General features: G+C 26.8%; 1 protein-coding gene and 1 pseudogene across 1 annotated transcript in view; both read left to right on the top strand.

Moving 5' to 3' along the window:
* The window catches only part of LOC100215321 (signal recognition particle subunit SRP68), a 22057-nt gene extending 12345 nt beyond the window's left edge, over positions 1-9712 (top strand). The window contains exons 6-12 of the mRNA XM_065804015.1: positions 3236-3475; positions 4379-4575; positions 6115-6231; positions 8898-9030; positions 9127-9205; positions 9308-9357; positions 9462-9712. Coding sequence (XP_065660087.1) covers positions 3236-3475; positions 4379-4575; positions 6115-6231; positions 8898-9030; positions 9127-9205; positions 9308-9357; positions 9462-9686 — 1041 coding nt within the window. The 3' untranslated portion in view covers positions 9687-9712. The remainder of the gene's footprint in view (positions 1-3235; positions 3476-4378; positions 4576-6114; positions 6232-8897; positions 9031-9126; positions 9206-9307; positions 9358-9461) is intronic.
* Positions 9713-16287: 6575 nt separating this feature from the next.
* On the top strand, positions 16288-16422 carry LOC136084433 (U2 spliceosomal RNA; annotated as a pseudogene).
* The last annotated feature ends 7869 nt before the right edge of the window (positions 16423-24291 follow it).

The raw sequence follows: 24291 nt of genomic DNA, 5'->3' as shown, positions 1-24291 counted from the left end.
TATGCAAAAAATGCGCTATGTAATAAATCTTTTTAGTCTATACAAAAGAAACATACTAAATTGTTAAATAAATGTTGTAGTTATCTCTTGCTTATGAAATATTATAGTAAACATTTCTCATGCAAATAAAGCATTTAAATGAAAATTAGCGGCAAATCAATGTTGTCACTAAAGACATGTTGTAAAACATAAAATACTAGGGTGAGGTATATTATATATGAATCTTTTAAATTTGTGTGCAAAAAAAAAAAAAAAACAAGAAAATGGTCCTCTATATTTAGACAGAATTTTTAGACAAGTATGCCCAGAAAATTTCTAGATACGTCACTGGATAAGTTTATTAGTCATTTGCAATTCATTTCATATACCCTAAACTTAAAAAGTTGTTAAAATATAGGTAAATCTGAATTAATTGAAAACATTGCCTATACAGCTGTGACTTTTAGAACTAATCTTTTTTGTGGAATTTAAAAATGTTTTTCTATATTTACCTTTATTTAAATGATTATTTTAAAAAAGTTTTCACTTTTTTAGTTCATTTTTACACCACCTTAAAAAATATGTGAAAATAGTTAGTTTTTTTTATATTTTTAAACACATTTTTTATGAAAAAAATTACATCCAACACAGTAAAGAGATACATTTTTTTCTTAAAGTAAGATGTTAAATTAAGCCTTTTTCTTTGAAAGTAAATAAACAGGATGAGAGTTTTAAGTATGCGTTCTAAGGGTATAAAAAGTGGGCGTGGTAATTTTTTTTTGCTTAAAGAGCAAAATATAAATGAATTAAAGTAAAGTTTAGAGTAAGGTAGGTTTTTTTAAAAGAATTTTAAAGGGTATTTTTTGTTAGCACGTTATTAAAATTATGGTTGATTAAATATCAACAAGTAGACAAAGAACAAAATAAACAAAATCTGTATACATTATGTTCTTGAAAATGCAGATGGAAAGATAACAAGATTGTTTAGGAATTTCATCAGCTATTACAAGACTGCTAAAAGATCTGTTAAAACAAAAACAAAAATCTAAAAGAGAATCCTCAGAAGAATAAAAATGAATTTAGTTTATCTTCTTATATTTTAAGTTTAAATAAAAATTAGTATATAAATATTTTTTGTTTAAACTCAAAATGCAATGACTTTATAAGTGAACTAAATAATGACTCTCAAGAAAAAGAACATAATAAGGAAGTATAATACTCCCTAAAGATATTCAAAAGTGGTGTACATTAACTGCTGTAGGAGAAAGATTTTTTGTCAACCAGAACACTGCTTTAATTTCTCCTTTAATTTTAAGCTAGTAGATTAAAAAAAGATTATAAAAAATTAGCTGAACTTTTCTTTGATCGATTTCAACAAAAGTGAACTTTACCTTTGTTTACTTCCACCTTAAAATTTACCTTTAAATCTATTTACTTTTTATGAGATTCATGATATTTTGACATTTTTTGACATAGTGTTGAGAAAAAAAAAAAATTATTTTTTGTATTAGTTATTGTGGCACACATGAGATTAAAATAGGGTAAAAAAAAGAAAAGATACTTCAAGGTTGTGTTTACCTTTTCTTATATATAAAACATATATATAATCTTATACATAAAACAAGAATATGTTATAAGCTTTATATTATGTATATATGTTATAAGCTATATATTATAAGCTTCCACTCAGTTCTAGAAAAGTTTGAACCCCCCTTGATAAATTGGTCTTTAATGCTTCTTTAAACTTCTCACACACCAAACAAATATTATTTTGAATGTTTTGCCAAATTAAATGTTTAAAGCTAATAAATTTGGATTAATTTGTAAATTAATATGCAAATAATATAACAAATAACAAGTAAAACAAAAAATAAGTTTACAACATTAATAGTTTTTCTTTTTTTGTTTAAATCTAGATAAAGATTTATCAAGATATATAAAAAAAAAAATTATGCTTGAAATTATATAAAAATTTCGAATATAGTTATTTCATATAAATATTTTATCATTTTAGATTTGTTTTAAATTTGTTTGCAAAAAAATTTATCTTTTTTATTCTAAGAAAAAGTTTATTTTTCATATTTTTTTTAATTTTAAGACCACAAAATTATTTAATGATAATAAATTTGATGATAAAAATATTGATTTAAAATGAGTTGAAATGTCATCACAAAATTATTTTGTCATTTTTTGAATCCCATAATGAGTTGCATTACATGTGTGTATGTTTATATATATATTTATAAACTCATAAAAAGGATGATAGCTAGGTAGATAGTAAAACGTATATCAGTGCAAAGATAACACTGATAAACAAATAAAATTTTATTGTGCATATCTTGATAACTAGGTGGTTTTTTAAAACAAATTAAATATGCTGATTTCAAATATGCAAACCATTTTTCACCATCACCTCAAGTTGTAAAGATATTTGGGTTCAAATCTTTAGTATTTAAGGTAAAGTCCCTAATATTGTCGAAAAAAATTTGTCGTAAAAATATTTATCTTTTCTAAAATCTCTATGAAAATACGCTTCTTTTGAGACCCAGGTTGACATACTTTTGAATAACTTTTTTTTCGACAATATTAGGGACTTTACCTTAAATACTAAAGTTTGAACCCAAATATCTTTACAACTTGACGTGATGGTGAAAATGGTTTGCATATTTGAAATCAGCATATTTAATTTGTTTTAAAAAACCACCTAGTTAACAGGATATGCACAATAAAATTTTATTTGTTTATCAGTGTAATTAGAACTATGTAATGGAGTGATGTATGTCATGTGATGTATTTTCAAGATCATATTAGACTCACCCATTATGTTTCAGAGAGTCTGATAAGAAAGACTACCAATTTTTTTATCAGACTCTCTAAAACTCTGAAACATCATGACTCATTCTGTCTTCAGGAATCATTTCAATTTTTAACATTGCCTTTAATCTTTTGAATCTTGCTACATACCTTGTTGATTTTTAAATCTTTCTACATGCCATTACTATCGTCATCATCATCATGATCATCATCATCAAGCTTTAGCCTTCCTTTTTTATGCTGTTTCTCTAATCATGGCCAATACTCAAGCAAGCTAACATCTCTATTAAGTTGTTATCATCTCTATAAGTTGACAGCCTAAAATCAGTATTAATGTTTTGCATTTTGATATTTTTTAATATTCTTATTTTGTATAACAATTTTAGACTATTTTTATACAGTTTTAAAATAAATTATTTTTACCCTTAAATACTTTGAATAGGCTGCAATCAAGCAAACACGCGAGAAGTTAGCATCATCGTTTGGTGATATCACTTGGCGAGGCAAAAGTGTTCCATTACATAATGAAAAAGCTCGTGTTTTTATTTTGCACTTACAAGAGAAAGAAAGCGAAATGGCAAGGCAAAGTACTTTTGAAGGGAAAATGGAACTATTTGACAATTTGTTAATGGAATGCAAAGATGCATTGCAAGCTATCAAAGAAGAGATTGGCAATGAAATGGTAACTATATTCCATCTATATCTTTTATTTTATTAATTTACAAGGCTCTATTGTAAGACTTTAAAGACTTTGAATCCAATGAATTCGAGCCAAATCTCATTCAACCCATAAAAATACTATTAGTAACTGAAAACCACCTGGTTAAATCTAGTTCCTTTGCAGCATTCTGTTATAAAATCAATAGTTCTTTTTTGAGTTTTCTTTAAATAAATTTTAAAAAGTTTTACCAAAAAATTTTCTTTACTTAATTTTAAACTTTTCGATTTTTATTTTGGTCTGAGTATTTTATTTTAACCTCAGATGTTATTTATTATTATTGATATTATTATTTGATATACCAAATACCTTACTCCTAAACTAAGCAAACAAATTAACCCATCTTTTACAAAAAACTTTTATAATAGAGGTTAAAGTAAAGCTTTTTTTTACACTTTTGTGAAAAATAAATCATAGTTGTTTGGAAATAGTTAATAATAGTTGTTTGGAAAATTCTAGTAGAGACAGATTTACTGTCTTAGGTTTGTTATCTTTTTAAATTAAAACTTCTGAAGAAATGCAAATTTAAAAAAAAAATGGTTTCAAGGAGATTAATAGTGTAAACTATTATATAACTTTTAAGTTTTAAATTGCGAAGACTAAAACAAAACTTGTGACATCATATGTTAATATACATTAACATATGATGTCACAAGTTTTGATAGATTTTAACAACTATTACCTGATATATTTTAACAACTATTATGTGTTAACTGTGTTAAATAGTGTAAATTATTTCTCTTGCAGGCAAATCCTATATATAACTATAAAAAATACCTTTGTATATTTTTTTTAAATAGTTTGTTCTATTATACAAATAATGTTTTAGAAAAATTTTCTTGTGTTATTTTATAAACTTTATTTTAGTCAACAAAGAAGAAGAATGAGACAAATCTAAGTCAACTTCAATTCATCAAAATGTATTTATCATATTTACGTCAAAACCTTATGATTGAAAGAAATATCTGTATGATTGATTGGATGAAGGAAAAGTTGCCTGTTTTGATTGGTACACCTAAGCAAGAAATTAAAACCAAAATTACAAAGCCAGAGGATTTAATCAGGTAAAATTCAGCATGGCTACCATTGCGTTTTATAGTTTTTGTTAACATTAAGGGTGTCCCAGATAAGTTATCTGGCTGGATATCTGGGCCGGATAGGAGTATTAGATAACAACTTAATCCGATTTTTTATATACCGGATATTTAATGTTGATGTCATTTGAAAATTGAAAGATAGTAAAAAAATATTATCCGGGACACCCCTAGTTAACATATTGCATAAATGTTTATTTTGTCAGCAATCATTAAAAAGTTATTTTTCTTTAAAGTCTTTTTTTTTCTTTATAATAAAAATATATAATAAAAAACAGAAAGTTAATAAAAATCACAGTACTGTAAGATCCAAATTAAATAAGTTAGTTCTACTAATGTAGGTGAAACTCCATTCTCAGGGCCACTATTTACCAATGATGTTTTGGACAGCTCGATAAAAAATGGTTCGCATCACTTCTCAGGGATGCATCCTTGCTATCTTTATTATCATTTTAGGTATTGATAATGACGGAAAGAAAGATAAAAAAAAACAAAGTTTAAAAAGAACAAAATACTTTGCTTAATAATTTGCTTCGTTAGAAGCTAACAATCTAAAACTACTAACTACCTACATAAATGTATATCTGCTTCCTTCATTACTTCCTTTGTATGGCTAAATTGATTTGGTAGTGGTGTAGCGGTAGAACATTCAGTTTGTAAGCAAGAATTTCTTCGTTTGATCCCCACCATGTTCATGATAATAGCCCACTCAACACAGTGGCCTTCTTAGTTGTTCTTGTTAGTTACAAGTTTTTTTTTGGAGTTAAAGAGTTAAGAGAGGGTTGTAAGTACAATTAAGTTATAAAAAAAAGCCTTTTTGACTAGTGGCCTTAGGGAGGTCAATAACATATATTAGGGAGGTCAATAACATATATATATATATATATATATATATATATATATATATATATATATATATATATATATATATATATATATATATATATATATATACACATATATATATATTAAGGTGGTACTAAAAACAACTTATTTTGAAAATGTCTGCTGACACCCCCTAAATGTGTTCTTTATAATAAAGTAATATTGGATTTGAAAATTTTTTGAATAAAAAATGTTTTTTGAGGTGCCACAAGACCCTTAGATATCAAACAGGTCCCTAATATCAAAAAAATAGTTTTTCAAAAGTATATCATGTTGGGTCTCAAAAGAAGCAAAATTGTATAAAAATTTTAAAAATAGTAATCATTTTATAAAAAAAAAAAATTAAAAAAAAGAAGTTGTAATAAAAAAATATAGTAAAAATGTGTATTTTAGTTTTTAGTTTAAAAATTTTATTTTCAAGGCAGTGAAATCTAAAATAATAATTTTTTTATAAAATGATGATTATTTTTGAAGATTTTATATAATTTTGCTTATTTTGAGAAATTATTTAGATATTATTTACATTTAGCTACTGATAGTTATAAATTAATATAAAATAAAATTAATTAAATATAAAATAAAATTAATATATTATAAAATTAATAAAATCTTCTCATTTTATAGGTTGTATGATGGAATCATCTTGAGTTTAAATGAAATTAGCCAATTGCAAGGCATTGAAGTAGATGAAAAATTGCAAGACGAAGTTGAGGCTCAAATTGTGGCATACAAGGGGTTCAGGTGATTACATTTTTATTCTTTTATTATATAAATATGTGTGTGTGTATATATATATGTATGTATATATATATATATATATATATATATATATATATATATATATATATATATATATATATATAAATATAAATATATATATGTATATATATATGTATATATATATATATATATATATATATATATATATATATATATATATATATACATATACATATATATATGTATATATATGTATATATATATCAGATAAGTTTTTGGTATCCACAAGCTCTAAAGATATAAAAAAGCTTATGGACTACTAATGGGAAAAAAACTAAGATTTTTAGGTTATAGCAGGGGTCAGCAACCTGCAGCTCTTTTATCCGATGTATGACTCTTTAACATGTCTGAATTATATATATTAATTTTATTGAAACAAAAAAAAAATCCAATTTATTATAGTAAAAATAATTTTCGAAATTTTTTTAAATTTGACAAAGTAATGATTTGAAGTTGCATAGAGTTAAAATAAAGTACGTAATTTATTATATAATATTGCTCAAACACAGAAGTATTTCTGTAAAAGTGTGTAAATAAAAATTTGCACGCAAAAATGTCAACACTCTGTTTAACAATTTTTGATTTTTGAATGTAATGCCTCAAAATTTATAGAGTCAGTGTGAAAGTAGTATTGCTAGATTAGAAATGGAAATTAATCTAACTACATTAAACCATGATCTGGCTAATTTTTTAAACAGCACTTTAATTTTACCAACCATTTCTCTTCAAAATTTTGGTTGTAAAAGATCTTGGAAATAATAATAATGAAAAGCATTAAATAAAATATCGAATTTTGTTTAGATATTAATTAAAGATAATGTTAAATAGTTACTAGATGTAGTTAATGAAAGATTTTCTGATCTATTGTATAAAAATGTCTGTTGTTTATATAGGGGGGTGTTCTTAAACATTTTGTCACTGTATCGATAAACACAGTGACAAAATGTTTAAGAACACCCCCCTAAAAAAACAGTTTAAAACAGTTTTTGTCATCAAAGGGTTTTGAATACCTGGAGTTTAATGAAAGCAATTGAATACAAAAATTTTTTTGGGGGTTATACAGCTCATCTTAACAACCTCAATAAATTTTGCAAGGACGAGACAGTAATACATTTTTGACTTTAGATAATAAAGTTTCTTTCAAAATTCAAATATTTTAAGAAATCAGTTATCAAAATTTATATCATTTCTTCTGTTTAAAAAGCATCAAAATGCAGGAAGTTCTTTTAAAACTAAGTAATTTTTTTTTGTTGCTATCGAAAAAATGAATGATTTTTTTGCCAATTGTTTTACAGAGTTCAGAAAGAAAAAAATTTGCTTTGTAAAATTTGGCACATCCATTTAAATAAGTAATCCATGTAAAAAGCAAAGAAGTAAATTTTAAACCGTTTCAAAAAGTCATTATAACACAACTTGAACTTCAGTTTAGAACAGATTTGAAATCAAATATATTATGCAAATTGAAAAACTTGGAAAAAAATGCAGAAAAGTTTGCAGTAGATCATAAATAGAAAGAACTTTTAACTTCTCAAAAAAAAGATAAGATTATATTTGAAACATGGAGTAGTCTTTCTAAGAGTAACAATCAACTTAAGCTGGCGGTATTTGAATTCTTGGCAGTTTTTGGATCAACATATTATTGTGATATATTGATCCAAAAATAGAAATAACTAAAGGTAACTTGAAGTACTAAATGAATATTGAAAGTTGTTTAAAACTTAAAGCCTCCATTTACGATTAAAAAAATATCTGAATCATTTCACTCACAAAATCTCACCAATCATTTTGTTCAATTTTATTGAATTGTTAACTTTTCATTTACTTTAAAAATAAGTAAAAATAAGTATATAAGACATTTAAATATCAAATATCATAAAATATTAGGTTTTTGACAATAACTTCAGCTTTTTACACTAGCATACTTGCAACTCTCAGTAATTAAAAAAATATATATTTATGGAAAATAGGCTCTCTACTTAAAATAGGTTGCTGATACCTGGGTTAGAAGAACAATCAACTTTTGATCTCCGTGTTCTTAGGTATAATGGAGGCAAGGACTCTGGGACTCCAGGTCTAAAAACAATAAGTTCCAAGTTATTAAATCTCATGAATTTTTATCTTATAGCAGATCATAAGTCAACCAACATGTTTAGAGCTTCTTGACACCGGAGACCCCAAAATAATAGAGATATAAAGTGGGTGTTCTTTCGGAACTCTGCATCCCTGATATATATAATGTTTGTTCTGTTGTGTGAGTTTAAATTATAAGTTTTTGTTTATTGTGACTTAACACTTAAAAAAGAAACTAGTACTTAGACCTTTTCTTTCATCAGTTTTATTTGTTTTAATTGTTGCAGTACACTGCACAAAACTACAAAAAAAAAAAATTCTGAACCTTCTATCAGAGTAAATTAAAATTAGATTAGCTTATACAAAAAAATAGTGCTTTTTTTTCATGTCACTCTTCAAGATTAAACTTTAAAAAAAAGAAAACGTGAGTATATCATTCGTCTCATTAATCTTTTTAAATTTTTCATAAGTTTTTCAATATCTTTTATAAAGTTTCAACGTTTTTCATAAAGTTCCAAAATTTTTGCTATAATTTTCTTTTCAATATTTGTTTACAGGTGTTTTTATATTGCGCAATCTTACCAACTTTTAAAAAAATGGGTAGAGAGTGTATCTTTATATGACCGTGTGATTACGTATGTGAATGAAGCTACATTAAAATTAAAAGCTTGCAATAATCCGTTTCTTAATGTAAGTTCACTATATTTTATTATATTAAAAAAAAAATACTAAAATAATTTCCGATGAAAATATAACATAGTGTTTTTAATCATTTTTGAAATACAGGTTCTGGTTACTAAAATAGAAGAACTATCCGAACTTGCGCAAGGTCATAAATATAATGCTCATGCCCTCAGTATATTGGGTAATAATTTTTTATTTAACTTTATTATTTTATTTTTAACTGCGTTTTTATTTAACATTAACATCACACAAAAAATGTTAAATTTTACTAACGTTTCCTTAGAATCTAACGAAGTTGCAGCAGATGTAGGAAAGTTGGTTTTATCTGACCAGGTATGTTATGCATAAAAATTGATCAACCTACTTAATCAATTGTCAAGCCTAACCTTTTATATCAATTTAAAGTTGACTTTTCAATTAAACTTTTTAATTTTTAGGTGCTGGCGGAACGTTTGGATGTTTATCAAGAGTACCAAAATGCTACAAAGAAAACAAATCTCATTCGTTTCCCACCTGAGCCGCAGCCAACGCCGTGCAAGCCATTGTTTTTCGACCTAGCTTTGAATTATATTGATTTGCCGAATCTCGATCATAGATTGGAGAAGAAACCTGAAGGAGTTTTCAGTGCATTGCGAAGGGGGTTCGGTTTTTGGGGGAGTTAATGAAATAAATATTAGTAAATATAAAATTTCTTTTAATTTAAATATTTGTTAAATAGTTATATCTTATACATACCGTAAAAGAATTTTAAATTCCGGCAAAATCATTACTTGCCTGTTTTCGAAATTTTTTTATTATTTATAAATAGAAAGTCAATTCAAAAATATTGAAAAACCCAAAACATTTGCATGCAACAAAAACCTTTTATTATAATAATATAAAAACGTACACCTGTTCACAGTAGATCATTCTATATCTATTTACCAGCGTGAGGCGGGCATGCGCCTCACGCTGGTAAATAGATGAAACCGGTGATAATTTGAATGTTTCAGAGGGCAATTTGCAAATCATATAGCATAATATGTATTTGTTTAGTAAATAAAAGTAGTATATCCTGTATATATGCATTTTTATTTAAATCTATTCATTTTTCTTTTTTTTTTTTTTAAACTTGGTTATAAGTCATATTCACGCTAGTTCTAAATTATCAATTTGTAGGCGGGAAAATAAAAAATGGTTGCTTTCTTTAAAAACTTTCACAGGAAACAGAAGCGAATCTTTTGGCTTTCGTTCATAAAAAGTGTTTAATTAGTATTATTATAAATTTGTAGCTTAAGCTATATCCTAAATTTTAAAATGGTTTAAAATGATGTGTGATAATGTGAAATGATAAAATTGTAAGATTGATGTGTGCATCTGCTTTGTTTTTTAATAACTTCAGTTCTAAAAACGCAAATGGGAAACCAATTTGATTTTTTTGACTTCCTTGGGTAGAAGTTATTCAAAATAAGTATAAAAAACTTTTCTAAATCGATAGAATGACTCTTGGTTAGGGACTTTTACTTACTTTTTTTTTACTTACACGAGTAAGTTAATTTTTATCAAAGAGTAAATTACACAAGTAATTTTAAACGTTTTATGTAAATTTACATTTCCGCATAAGTAATTAATTTTTTTGAAACGACTTTTACTTTATAAAGTTTTTTTACTTTCAAAAGTAAGTCATGTAAAAGAAGATTACATCAAAAGCAATTTACTTTTACATGTAAAAGTAAGTCACATGAAAAAGCTGTTTACTTTTACATTTAAAAGTTTATTTTTGAAAAATACATTACATAATATAAAAGTTCCTAAAACTATAATTTACATTTACCTATAAAAGTAACAAATTATAAAAAATTATATTAAAAAGTAACTTACATATGAAATTAAATTACATAAAAGTAATATGCTACCAAATGTAAATTAAATTTACAAATAAAATAATATTATTTAAGTAGAAATCTTTTATTTTAAAAGAAATAACAAATCTTTATTAAAAATAAATTATATAAAACAAAATTTAGATTACATAAGCTTACATTTTATATAATTTGTAAAGTAAGTTAAAAGTAATTTATATAAAGTAAGTAAATTTACTTATATTTTACAATAACAAACCATTCTCTGAATCAAACTGTCTCAAAAATATTCAATCTCTGGCCAACCATTCGAAAGGTCTGGAATTTAAACAAAGCTGAAACAAGGCAATTAGCAGAAGGCGCATATACCTATGGGAGACTCAGAAAGGGTTGTTTATTTGAAAGGAAAATAATTGTTAGTTCTTTTTTACAAGTTTTTTGCGTAAACGTATTTATTATTTGAAAACTAAGGAGAGAAAGTTTAAATCTGTTCTGAATTATGGGGGCTATAACACCATGCCCTGAAAATTAAGAAGCCCCAAACTTTTTAAGAAAACGCTTTATTTTTGTAAAGATTTTTGCCACTTTAATACGAAAAAAGTCCACCTGCTCAAAAATATCTTTTGACTCAAAAAATCTAGGTTTAAACAACTACGGTTCTTTTATATGGGCATGAAAAATTTAGAACTTTTCACGTAAATATCTTTATCTGAGTGTAGTTTCAGTGGCCTAACTATCGCAAGGCCAGTATATGCAAAACTTACAGTACCACAAGCAACTGAACCTAGAGCCGTAAGGTTTAAGAGCCCTAAGATATGTTTAAAGAATATTTTTTTTCAGAAAAGATATTGTTTCAGAGAAACAGAATATTTTTTTTAATTTTTATTAAAGTGTAAATACATATCATGCGTTTTTTTATAAAATCTGCTCTTTTACAGTTATATAGATATTAAAATTCTATTTATTTAAAAAACTAGTACAAAAACTAGAAATAATCAGCTGGATAGACTAAATGACGGTTTCCTTTACTATCAATGTTATTACTTATAAAGATAAATTTCATTTGGATCTCAAATTCCAGTTTACAACTTTATGTCTAAATTACAGTTAAATAGTAGTTTTAATCAAAATAGACAAAAAAATCACTGTTTTTTAATGAAATACAAATATATTTACGACATTAGTCATCAGAAGGTATATGTTGTAAACTGGAATCTTAGATATACACATTATGAATCCATGTGTGAATTTTTAGATCACAAGATGCATCATGGATCGAGTCTATCCACGAGTTTGATAGTAGGTTACTTTATCTGTAAAAAGATGGTTCAGAAACCATTTTGAATTTTTATTTAGAGAAAATTTATTTACTTGGCGCGTAAAGATAAAGTAAACTGTTTTCGTTATATCCGTATCCGAAAATCTCGTAAACCATAGCAAGTGGGAGAAAATCAATCGAAAAAAATTGCCGTGACGTAGATTAAGAAATAAAACTTGTGGCTATTAGAGCCTGGAATGAAAAATACCCTAAAACATTTACCATCCCTATCCCAAATGTGAGGGCAACAAATAAGTAATTTTTATTTTTCATTTTCTTACACATAAACTAAATTTAAGTAGACAGGTTTTAAAATTCAAAATTCAAAGGTTATGATCATATAAAATTTACACCCAAACCGAATAAGGTGGTTGTTTCAACATTTTCCTAAACATTGTAATGTGATATAAAAAAAAAAAACATACTTAAGTTAAGACACTTAAAGTACGTTTTATTTACCAAAAGTATGTTTATTAACCAAAATAATTGGTTTTTCATAATTATATTAACATTACATCTCAAAATTTACGCAAGTTAGACATTTTATTATTGGTTACCATAAAGTCTTTAAATGAGTTTAATATGGTTTTTAATAACACATTAAAAGACTCATTTGTACGTAACTATTAATAATACTATTAGTTCAAGATGTTGTTGATTAAGTAATTCTAATCGGTTTGGTGATAAAAGAAATCGCCGCATTTTCAAATTATGAAACCTTTTTACATTGCTTTTAACGTGGTATAATACCACTCAATACTTGTATTTAAATCAATTTAAAATTAAATCTTGTATTTTGTTTAATTTATTTTTTCATGGATAATATTTTTTTAAACCATTTTATTTACATGTTTAAAAAACAAAATTATTCGAAATTTCTGTTATTTATGCAATATTTCTTCTGTTTTAGTATGTTATTTTAGAAAAAGATTTCTTTTTTTCTAAATATAATATACCTAAGCAGGAGACTTTGGTATTTCAGCTACACACATATTAATTTTTTAGATATATTCCCAAAAAATACAAAACTATAATTGTCAACTAAAATAAACTTATTAAACTCAAACTTCAAAAAAACAAAAACACATAACACATCAACTTTTAATGACAAGTTTTTAATGACTTTATTATGTACGGATATTTAGGGGCTTGGGAATAAGACTATTTTTGTCTTCTTCTTGCCCCCGCCATTCGTATATTTTACAAAAGAGAAGAAATAATTTGCAACGGCAAGTTTAGAAAAATAAAAAATTATAAAAATTAAAAATCTACCCTTGCATTGAAAAATGCCTTTTGTAATAAAATAAAAAAAAAATCAATGACGAAATTAAATTTGAAAAAAAATTAATTTGATAATCATCAAATTAATAATGATAAAAATAAGAATAATTTGAACAATATTATAATATTGTTTAAAAAATAAAAATGATCTTGTAGACTTAAGTCACTTATAAAAATAATTTTTATAAGTGACTTAAGTCTACAAGACTTAAACTTAAAAGACTTACATTTTAAAATTAATTTTCTTCGTTTTCTTCGACAAATTTTAACTCCGCGTCATTTGAATAAATTAACTTTTGCTCCGAACTTTTGAATGAGGAACAGAATTTGATTGTCAGACGAACTTTTAACTTAATTAAAGATAATATTTTAAATAATTGGGAAGGCTGCTCAAAATTTATATGGTCATAGTTTTTGAACACTAAGAGATTATTGCATGACCTTAGAGACTTGTTAATGAACTTAAATTTAGTTTAAAATGTTAAAAAAATGTATATATAAATGTTATAAATTCATCGCACTGACATTAATGGCATGCAACGGAAGTTAAAATTTTAGGGTTTATTGTTAACAAACGCAGTACTTTTGAAAAGCTTTACATACTTTACAAAAACTTTACAAAAATAAATAAATAAATATATATATATATATATATATATATATATATATATATATATATATATATATATATATATATATATATGTTTGGAATTTGCTCCATGTCGTTACATAAAGTTAAATTCTCAAACAAAAACAACAAGCTTGTTACGGGTCTGATTTTAAATATGTGATTAGTATCTGGTTGTTTAAATATTGTGATTTATACTTTTGTTAACTTTTTTACTTTAAATTTTTGAAAATTTAAAGTAAAAAAAGGCATTGAACCATTCTACTAAATTCGCTGTATTAAATAAATTAAAATAAGCGGTTGTTGTGATAATGAAAAGTTTTTTTTAAAGTTAATTACTCTTACTTTTACTTTTTAAACTTTAATTTTTTTTTTTAATTAATCTTAATGTTATTTATATCAGTTATTTAAAAGTTTTTTTAAAAAGACAGTCTGGTTCATTGTTCTTGCTTTGGAAATGACTTTGCATTTTGCAATTTTATTCTAAGTTTTGTATTTTGACTTCTTTTATTCAGGGTAGTTGTTGTTAAAAACCAACCTAACCAAAATGAAAGTTATTTTTGGAAATGACTAACTAGAATAATTGTTAGATAATAGAGTAATAAAGGAATAATTATTGTCTGGAATAGGTTAATTAAAATTCATTCATTCCAGACAACATTCCAGACAACAGTTTTATAAATAGCTATTAAAAAACAAACAAAAAAAACAACATTTTTTTATTTCTATTAGAGTGGTTGTTACGACCAAGTCTGAGCAGGGCCGACCCGGGGGTGAAGGGGTATCCTCTTCCCCAAACTGTTATTTATGCATTTGAGTTAGCAAATTTGTACATTTATCATTTCAGTTGGCAAGTTTTGAAGTATAGTTGGCAAATATCAAGGATCGAGGACTCTTCCCCCCCCCCCCTCGTCCCAATGAGAGACCTCTTCTGGACGGCCCTGACAACAACCACGCTAAATAAAAGAAGCGAAAAGCAGCTGCATAGCTACAAATATGAAAGATAAAATAAAATCAAAAAAAAAAAAAAAGAGATTCAAAAAAGTGGAGTTCTCCAGTTGGCTCTGAAAACAATTTTAAGATGTACTTTTATTAAATTTACACAAATGCTGGAAGTTTCAGAGCTATAACTAGTCTTAATGGTGAAAAATCAATCGCAAGATTCCGGGACAACTGATAGCCAACAAACAATTTTTGAAGTCAAACTAACGTTTGAAAAAAAATACAAGTTTATTCTGAAGCACTATTTTAATTGAATAAGATTTTGGTGATTCAATGGTGTTTCTGAGAGGTTTCTTTTGTTTTCTAAAACAAATTTAATGTCAATATAAAACCAATTTGACGATTGTAAAAGTAAAATCACAGAACTTTCTTTGTTGAAATCAATGATCAATTAACCTGTATTTAATCGGGTGCATTTTCTTCTCGATATGCTATCTAGTTTTTCATTTCCTTTTTTTTTTTGTTTATTGGTTGTATAAACGTTTTATTACCCTACTTTTTTATTATTTTTTATAAATGCATTGTTTTCTTTTTACTATTAAATGGTTTTGAATTATTAAAGGATAACATCCTTTAAAGCCAATATTATGCATTATTAGAGGTAAACGAGTTTGTTTGTATTTTGTTAAAAGTATTTTATTTAAAAAAAAAGAGAAAGTTTTACAAAAAATTCCTTATTGTTTACTAAAATAAATACTAATAAAATAATACTAAAATATCATGAAACAAAAATGGAAAGTTGAAGTTGTTTCAATGGTAACGGAGAAACTAGTAAATTCAGAAATCTATTAAAAAGATTTAAAAACTAATTAAAATTAATTTAAATAAAATGGTAAACAAAATTGACATCAACAGCTACTTATATGTAAAAAAAATCGCCCCAACCGTTGTCAACTTTGATATCTGGATAATGAAACTTATGAACATTATCTATGAAGAAAGGTCAATAATAGATTTACAAGCCAACCAAATTAAAAAACTTGATCAAAAAATATCAGTGATTAAAAAAGATATAAAATCAACTGGTGTAATACTGTTAAAAACAAACCAAATATATCCCCACAAATAGGACAAGTCTTATTTGAACTTAAACAAGCAGCAAAACATGAAAAAAATATTCTAATACTTGGTGTTCCTGAACCAACCACCCCAGCTTGTAATATCAATCTTACACCCCCAGTACTATTATGTGCCTGGCTTCTCGGCCTAATGGCTAAGATCAAGTGTAGTATCTGTTCTTATCTTAGTTTAATTAGGCGAGCTAGTGATCCTAACTAGTATATAGAAGGTCTACTGGCCTTCTGAGTGTTTAGTGAGTATTACCTTGCGCCTTCCACGGGTTGCAAGGACGAGTGATATAAGAGTGTACTGGTTCCTTTATTTAGTGTATTGAGTGACTGAGAGATTGTAGAGATCGTAGATCTCAGTGAGTTAAAGAGAGTGTGAGTTTAAAGAGGTTGATTAGACCTCATTAGAGGTCTACTGGCCTCAGAGCGTCCGAGTAGTTAAGAGTGTATTATATAGTTAGTACTATTTACCATGTTACAAATCGACCCAAAAACGTCCATGGAGGTAGTTACTGATATTGGTGCTGCTACAGCCCAAACTATTGTTAATGCACAGGCTGCTTGTAAAACCTATGCCCAAGTTACAACAAACAACAACTACATTAACGACCACAAATCCCTTAAAAATACCCTTTTGTGTAAAGTCCAAACTAAAGTTAGTGACAACGATTTTCTATTAGCTATTGAAGAGGCAGGATATGACAAATATCTATTTGGTTATCAACAAATTAGAAATGGCTCAGTTATCGAAATTGTTATGAAAAATGATTTAATTAAACATACAATTCTTGAAAAAGGTATCAATATCAATGGTGTAAAACATCCTTTCTACCCCTCTACCCCAAACAGGAATATCAACAAAAGAGTGACAATATCAATACTAGGTTTGCCAATAGAAGAAAGCAATTTTCCAGCTGGGAAGTACCTCGAGGAGCTGGGATATGGAAGGCACTTACGAACTAAGCCTTTACTAAGAAGTACACCTAAAAACAAAACGCCATATTATTCCGGTATTATAGTCGTGATTATGGACAACCTTCAAAAGCCAATCCCTAGATTCATTAACTTAAATGGTTATGAAGTTAGGGCAATTTACAACGGTCAAGAAGATGTGGGAAGACCACAAAAAAAATATACAACTAACCAACAAAAAGATCCAAACGATTATAACAAACCATCTAATAATAATCGCTTGGACACAACTTATGTAGAAATTGAAAATCCAAATCACATTATAATAAATGAAAGCACGGTAATAGAAAACGAAGTAAATAAATATAAAGAGAAAGTACAAACACAAACATTAGAAACGGCTACAGAATCCCAACTGAAAACAAATCTCGAAAGAAGAACAACGAACGATTTGGTTACAAGTAAAACCAACGAAGTCAAAAAGGTAGCAGATAAAATAAACGAACAGGATAGTGAAGAAGAGGATAGTCTCAAGGATGATAATGAAGATGATGATAATAGTAATGATGGCGATGATAGTGAAGATAGGAATGATTATAAAGATAAAGATGATAGTAAAGATGACGATGGAAAAAATGATGACGATGATAGTAAAGATGGCAATGAAAGTAAAGATAATGATGATAGTAAGGATAACGATGAAAATAGTGATGGCGATGGTAGTAAAGATGACGATGATAGGAAAGATGGCAATCCTAGTAAGGATAAAGATAATAGTAAAAATGATAACGATAGTAAAGATAAAGATGATAGTAAAGATGATAATAATAGTAAAGTTAATGCTGATAGTCAAGACGACCATGATTGTAATGATAATAATAGCAATAATGAAAGTAGTGAGGACGAATGTGAAGTGCCTGATGAATTTTTAAAATTGTACCACTTAGACAAAGTGGATTATAATTGGAAACATTTTAAGAAATTTGATAGACTGAACTGCAGTGAAGAAGAACTGAAAAAATTTAAAGTGTATAAAAAATATGAATGGGTACAATATGAAAGAGCTGTAGGCATGTACAAATCATTTGAAAAAAGAACTGATCAACTTATTCCAATTGCATTTCAGCAAATGGATTCAGGTGATATGTATTCATACAACATGAAAGAATTCAAAAACGTTAATAGAAACACTGAGGATGAAACCTTAAGAAATAGATATATAGCCTGTAGAAAAGCGGAGTGGGATCAAAGGAGAAAGGAATATTCACAGTTTCAACCTGACCATGAAAAAAAACAAGAAGAGCGTGCAATTAAAAAACAAATCTACCAATCTAAAAAAGCAAAACTAACACCACAAGCTGAAAGTTAAAAATCTTTGAACAGCACACAAAGTTATTTTACCAACCAAAAAATGTAAAAACAGAAACAAAAGTATATCAAAAAAAAAAATAAAAAAATAAAAAAAAAATAAAAAAAAAAAATACGATTAAACCATAATAAGACATCCATTACTATTTAAAAACAAAAGTCTTATGTATTAAAGAGTCACATTAAAAAACTACTCAAATAGGACTTGAGAGACAAAAATACGAAACTTAAAAATCCAAATTAAACTAAAAATACAAAACACTAAAACAAAAAACAAAAATATAAAAAATGAAACTAGAAAACAAAATATAAAACATATAACTAAAAAAATAAATAAAAAATATAAAACAAAAACTGCCATCTAGGGCCCTGTGTAAGTCTGGTTTCAGCAACAGGTCACTCTAGCTTGTTGGTATATAAAAAAAAAAAAAAAAAAAAAAAAATTATGTGCCTGGCGTTCTTAACATTTTCGGAATCACCAATAAAATTATCCTCTTCTCTAAACGTCCAAACACGAAAAAATCTTCAAACAGTTGCAAAAAAAATCCTTTCTATCCAACGCTCGTATTCTAAGAAAGAGGACTAGAGTACCACTTATGTAAGGATCGAAATGCCTGCGTTACGAAACTTCGTTCTGAAAACCCTGAACCGCCCTTTCACTTAGGTTTCTGTTGTGGAGAAGTCGTTAAGATTCACGGTGCCCTTAACCAATGCTCCACCAAATAACTCAATACTCCTTACGAAGTACCTACCAACCATATTTAAAATGAACTTACGTTCACTCTGTAATAAAGTAGATACCCTAAATCAATTCGTTGCCGACTCTAACATTGATATTGCGTGTTTGACTGAAACATGGTTAAACTGTAATGCCAATAACGTCATCCTTTCACAATTAAATAAGAACTACAATTTTGCTAGCTCAGAGTGACTAGACCGAATTGGAGGAGGCACCCTGATAGTTGGTAATAAAGGGTTCTCAAAGAAAATTGAAAATGTTGATCTAACTATTGCCACATCATACAAACCTGTTGATAAGATCTTATTATTGTCCAAACCTTTCCAAAACTATTACCATCTAGGTACTCATCATGTTTGATAATCTGTACATATATCCCAGTCTGGTCAGTAACTGCACAGCGAGAAGCATCTTTCCAACTTGCACAACTCATTTAACCAACAATTAGTCGTTGCACTGCCAACAACAAACCCCTAATTTTTCTTACCGATGACTTAAATGGATGTTATACAAATTTTATTTTTCGCTTGCTTCAATTAGTCTAAACTCAAGCCCGACTCAAAAACTAGCTATCTTGGATATAAGAAATGTTACACCTAATTGTTAAATTTCTTAAACTCTCCCTGGATTCGGAAACTCTGATCACCTCGTTGTTTTATGTCGCCCATCATTTTATTTATATAAAATATACCTACCGCCTCCTAAAATAAATATCTGCATAAATATCTGCACAACCGTCGTCAAAGAGTAAAAAAAATTGAGCATGTAACCGAATGGAAATGTATTAAAGCTGGAGTCATTCAAGCTAGCGTTCTTGAACCTAATTTATTTATATTATTTAAACCTACTTCAAATTTATAGATCTCACATTCTGTACAGCGCCCTTTTACTCTTGCCTTGCGGTTCCAGCAAAAAAGAGCTACAACTATTCCACAAACAATCACTCAAAGTTATTAAGATTAATGCAATAAACTCACACTAATTCAATATTTGTCACAACTTATCGAAGCATTTATTGATAAAGAAAATACAAAACTAACTAAAAAAATCCTATCTAACCTAACACATACAATAACATGCAAAACTCAAACACAGGCAGAAACCTTGACAGATTATTATATAAAACCAATACTACTAACAATACATTATATCAAAAAACGTCTGTTCAGAAATATTTACGTATACTTCGAGATGGTATCGAAAACCTATACCTTGGTAAGTAATTCACTGTCTGTACATCTACCACTTATCATTTTTAACTTAAGCGAATAATACTCCAGATACATTGTAAAACTCATTTATATTCTATGCAATTTTAAATAAATACTTATAAAATAAGTAATATGTATAAATATACATATTATTTATTATAATTAATACTTATTCAAACTGTTGTTCTCCATTGAAGATAATGCTTTTTAACTTTGTGTTATGTTAATGCAACATGTAGATGAAAAATTAGGAAATATTTCTCTAATTTTTTTATTGATCTTTTTAAAGCTTTTGCCACCGTAAATCACGAAATTTTTCTTAAAAAAACTTGAAATGTATGGAAAAAAAAATAACAACTTACTTTGGTTTAAAGATTATTTATCAAACAGAAAGCAAAATATTTAGTATGAAACAACAACAAAAAAACAAATAGCGCCATAGCTTACGGTGTTTCCCCAAGATTCGATCTTGGGACTATTATTATTTTTACTCTAAAAAACGATTTATATTCAACAACAAACTTTTATTCAAATAGAGACGTTAAGACAGTTTTTAACATAGTTAACATTGAGTTACATAAAATAAACGAGTGGTTCAGGTGTAACAAACTCTCTTTGAATATCAAAACGACTAAAATCATCCTATTTCATAAACCAAATAAAAATGAAAAAATTCCTCTTAAACTACCTGATCTAAAAATAAATAATACTGATATAAAAAGAGAAACTTTCATAAACTTTCTAGGTGTGGTCTTGGATAAAAATTTGTCGTGGAAGCTCCATATAAACACTTTAGAGAGAAAGCTCTATAGAAATATTTCATTAATGTATAAAGCAAAACCTTTCCTAAATATCATTTCTTTAAAAAGTTTATACTTTTCATTAATACATAGTCACCTAAGCTATGGTAACATGACCTGGGCAAGCACAAATTATACTAAGCTTAAAAAACTCTAGAGTAAACGAAAACATGCCAGTAGAAGTGTCTTTGGAGTATGTAAAAAAGTTTCTTGTGAACCTCTCTTATGCAAACTTGGAGCGTTGAATATATACAAAATTAATATACATCTTGTTTTACAGTTTATGTACAAAATAAAATATGGACTATCTCCGCCCCTATCTCAACCCTATTTTAGCGAAATAGGTCATGAAAACCCTACTTGATTCTCATATAACAACTTTGTCATCCCAAAATTCACATTAAAGTCATATTCATACTTAATCCAACACCGCAGACCTTATTTGTAGAAATTTTTTTCCCAGATTGTTGCTATCAAAAGAAATACACTTGAACAGTTTAAATCTGAATCAAAGCGTTTTTTATTATCTACGGACTTAAATCTTCTTTTTCTTTTTCAGTAATAAAAAAAAATGTAAACTAGCACAATTTATTTCTTTTATATGCTTTTACTTTTATTTGTTTGAAATTTATTTCACAAAACGAATTTACATAAAAACAGTTATACCAATTGTGAAACGCAGTTTTTACACATTTTATATATATTTTATCACAAGCATTTATCACGATTTTATATATTTTATATTAAAAAACGACCTGTAATGAAGCCTCAATGGGGCTTGGTGATAAGACAACTGATGTCTTCTTCTTGCTCCATTTGTTTTATTATTTATGTCATTTTATAAATTGTAACTTTCTACGGTAAAACTAAAAATATTATAAATTAAAAAAATATATAAATAAAGTCCTGATAAAATAAGTTTTTTTTATTAAAAAGTAACTTAGTACTGAATATTTTTTAAGAATTTGGGGCTTCAAGAACTAGTTTCTTATAAACAAGTTTTTTATAAAAAAGAACAACGTGCAATGATATACTGATAGTACTGTTATACCTCATTATTTTTAGGAAGTAGCTTGTTAGGTAGCTTTTTTAATGGATACTATAACAGGTAAAAAAATAGATTTAAAATAAACTTTTTAATGTTTACTCTGGCCTATTTTGTAACTTTCCACTTTTTTTCCTTAAATAAGTTAAAAAATATTTTTAAACTAATTTTTAAATAAAATGTTGAAACGAAGAAAATTTAAACAGAACATAAACGTTTAAAAATGTTTTGCAACAGGTAATACACAGGCAAATATAGGAAATAATAATGTAATCACAGATTCACAGTTCAACATGTGAAGAATACATTAGAATACTGACGTGTAATGTAAACTGATGTGTACACAGTAACAACACAAATAAAGAAAAAAACAGTCCTATAATTGATCCTGCAAGTAACGTATAATAACCGTGTATGCTGTATAGTATACACCGTTTATTATTTTTCTTAATACTTGAAATATTAAAGTTTACATCTATCACTTCTAATTATCTCAGAAACCTATAATAAATAATTTTCAGACTTATCCGCTTAAGAGATTGGCTTCTGACTTATACGCTTAATAGATTAGCTTCTGAGCCAAATTTTTTAAGAAGATTTTCAGGACACTCAAATATTTAATTTTTCAATTTCAATTCATATCCCTGTTGATAAATGTTGCACACTCACAAACGGTATGGGAGAAGTCTAAACTGAAAAGCTTTTTTACCCCAGTTTTATTTATTGCGAAACATCTTTATTTTATATTTGGCTAAGGTGGGAGCCAAATTTCACAAGTTCGACTTTGAACAAACTTAAAAAACTTGTTTGGCTTCAAACTTTACCGCAAACTGCAATTAGCTGTAAAAATCTATAGAACGAGATATATTTCTATTTAATCATTTAAAAGTATAATATAATTTAAACGTCTTTATTAAAAACAATTTTCACTACAGTAAATCGTGAGCTGGAAAACCTAAATGACTGGTTTAAATCAAACAAACTATCCTTAATTATCAGTAAAACTAAGTACATTTTATTTCATCATCAATCTAAATCCGATGACTTGCCTCTGCAACTTCCTCAGCTAATAATAAATAACAATATAGTAAACAGAGTTTCATCACTTAAAATTTTAGTAATAATATTTGATGAACATCTCAATTGGAAAAATCATATTACGCTAATTGAAAACAAAATTTCTAAAACTATAGGAGTTATGCATAAAACAAAACACCGACTAAGTAAAAAATGTATAATAGATTTATATTACTCTACTATCCATAGCTACATAAGCTATTGTAATATTACTTAGGCAGGTACATGCCGTTCAGCATTAAAATATATATATATATTAGGCAAAAACAAGCTAGTAGAGTATAATTATATGTAATGAGCATAAATACGCCTACTCCAAGCCGTTATTCCGGGAAATAAGAGCTCTTAATGTCTATGAGTTAAACGTGTTCAAAAACTTATTATTCATGTTTAAATATCAAAATGACATGCTTCCAAAATTCTTTAATAACCGATTTCTAAAAATAAGTCATAAATACTTAACTAGGTGCTCTATCCATAATTTTAATTTACCAAAGTCAACTCTTAAAACATCTGATTACTCAATTTCATATAGAGGGCCCTCGTCTGTGGAACATAGTTCTTAACGAAAATATGTAAAGTATAACTTCAATAAATTGTTTTAAAAATATAGTTAAACAGTATTTACTTGTATTAACAGACGCAAACATATTTTTGTATTTTAAATGAAAAAAAAAAAAATCTTGTAATATTTCTTACTGTATGTATTTATTTAATTTTTGCAATTTGTCGCATTCTTTTTGTAATTATGTCTTAACTTGTTTTATATAACGAGTATTTGTAAATTTATGTAATGAGAACTTTGTAAAAAATATTTCACGCTTACTATAGGGGCTTGATGACAAGACTTCTGTCTTCTACTTACTTCTGTCGTTATTCATTTTTATTCTTATTTTTTTTTTAATTTAAATTTTATTGATAAAATTGTACAACAAGATAAAATGTTTGTAAATGTAAACAATGTAATACATTTATAAA

Source organism: Hydra vulgaris, chromosome 08 (genome assembly GCF_038396675.1).
Source record: "Hydra vulgaris chromosome 08, alternate assembly HydraT2T_AEP".
Lineage (NCBI taxonomy): Eukaryota > Metazoa > Cnidaria > Hydrozoa > Anthoathecata > Hydridae > Hydra > Hydra vulgaris.
This window is presented reverse-complemented; position numbering and strand designations above follow the sequence as displayed.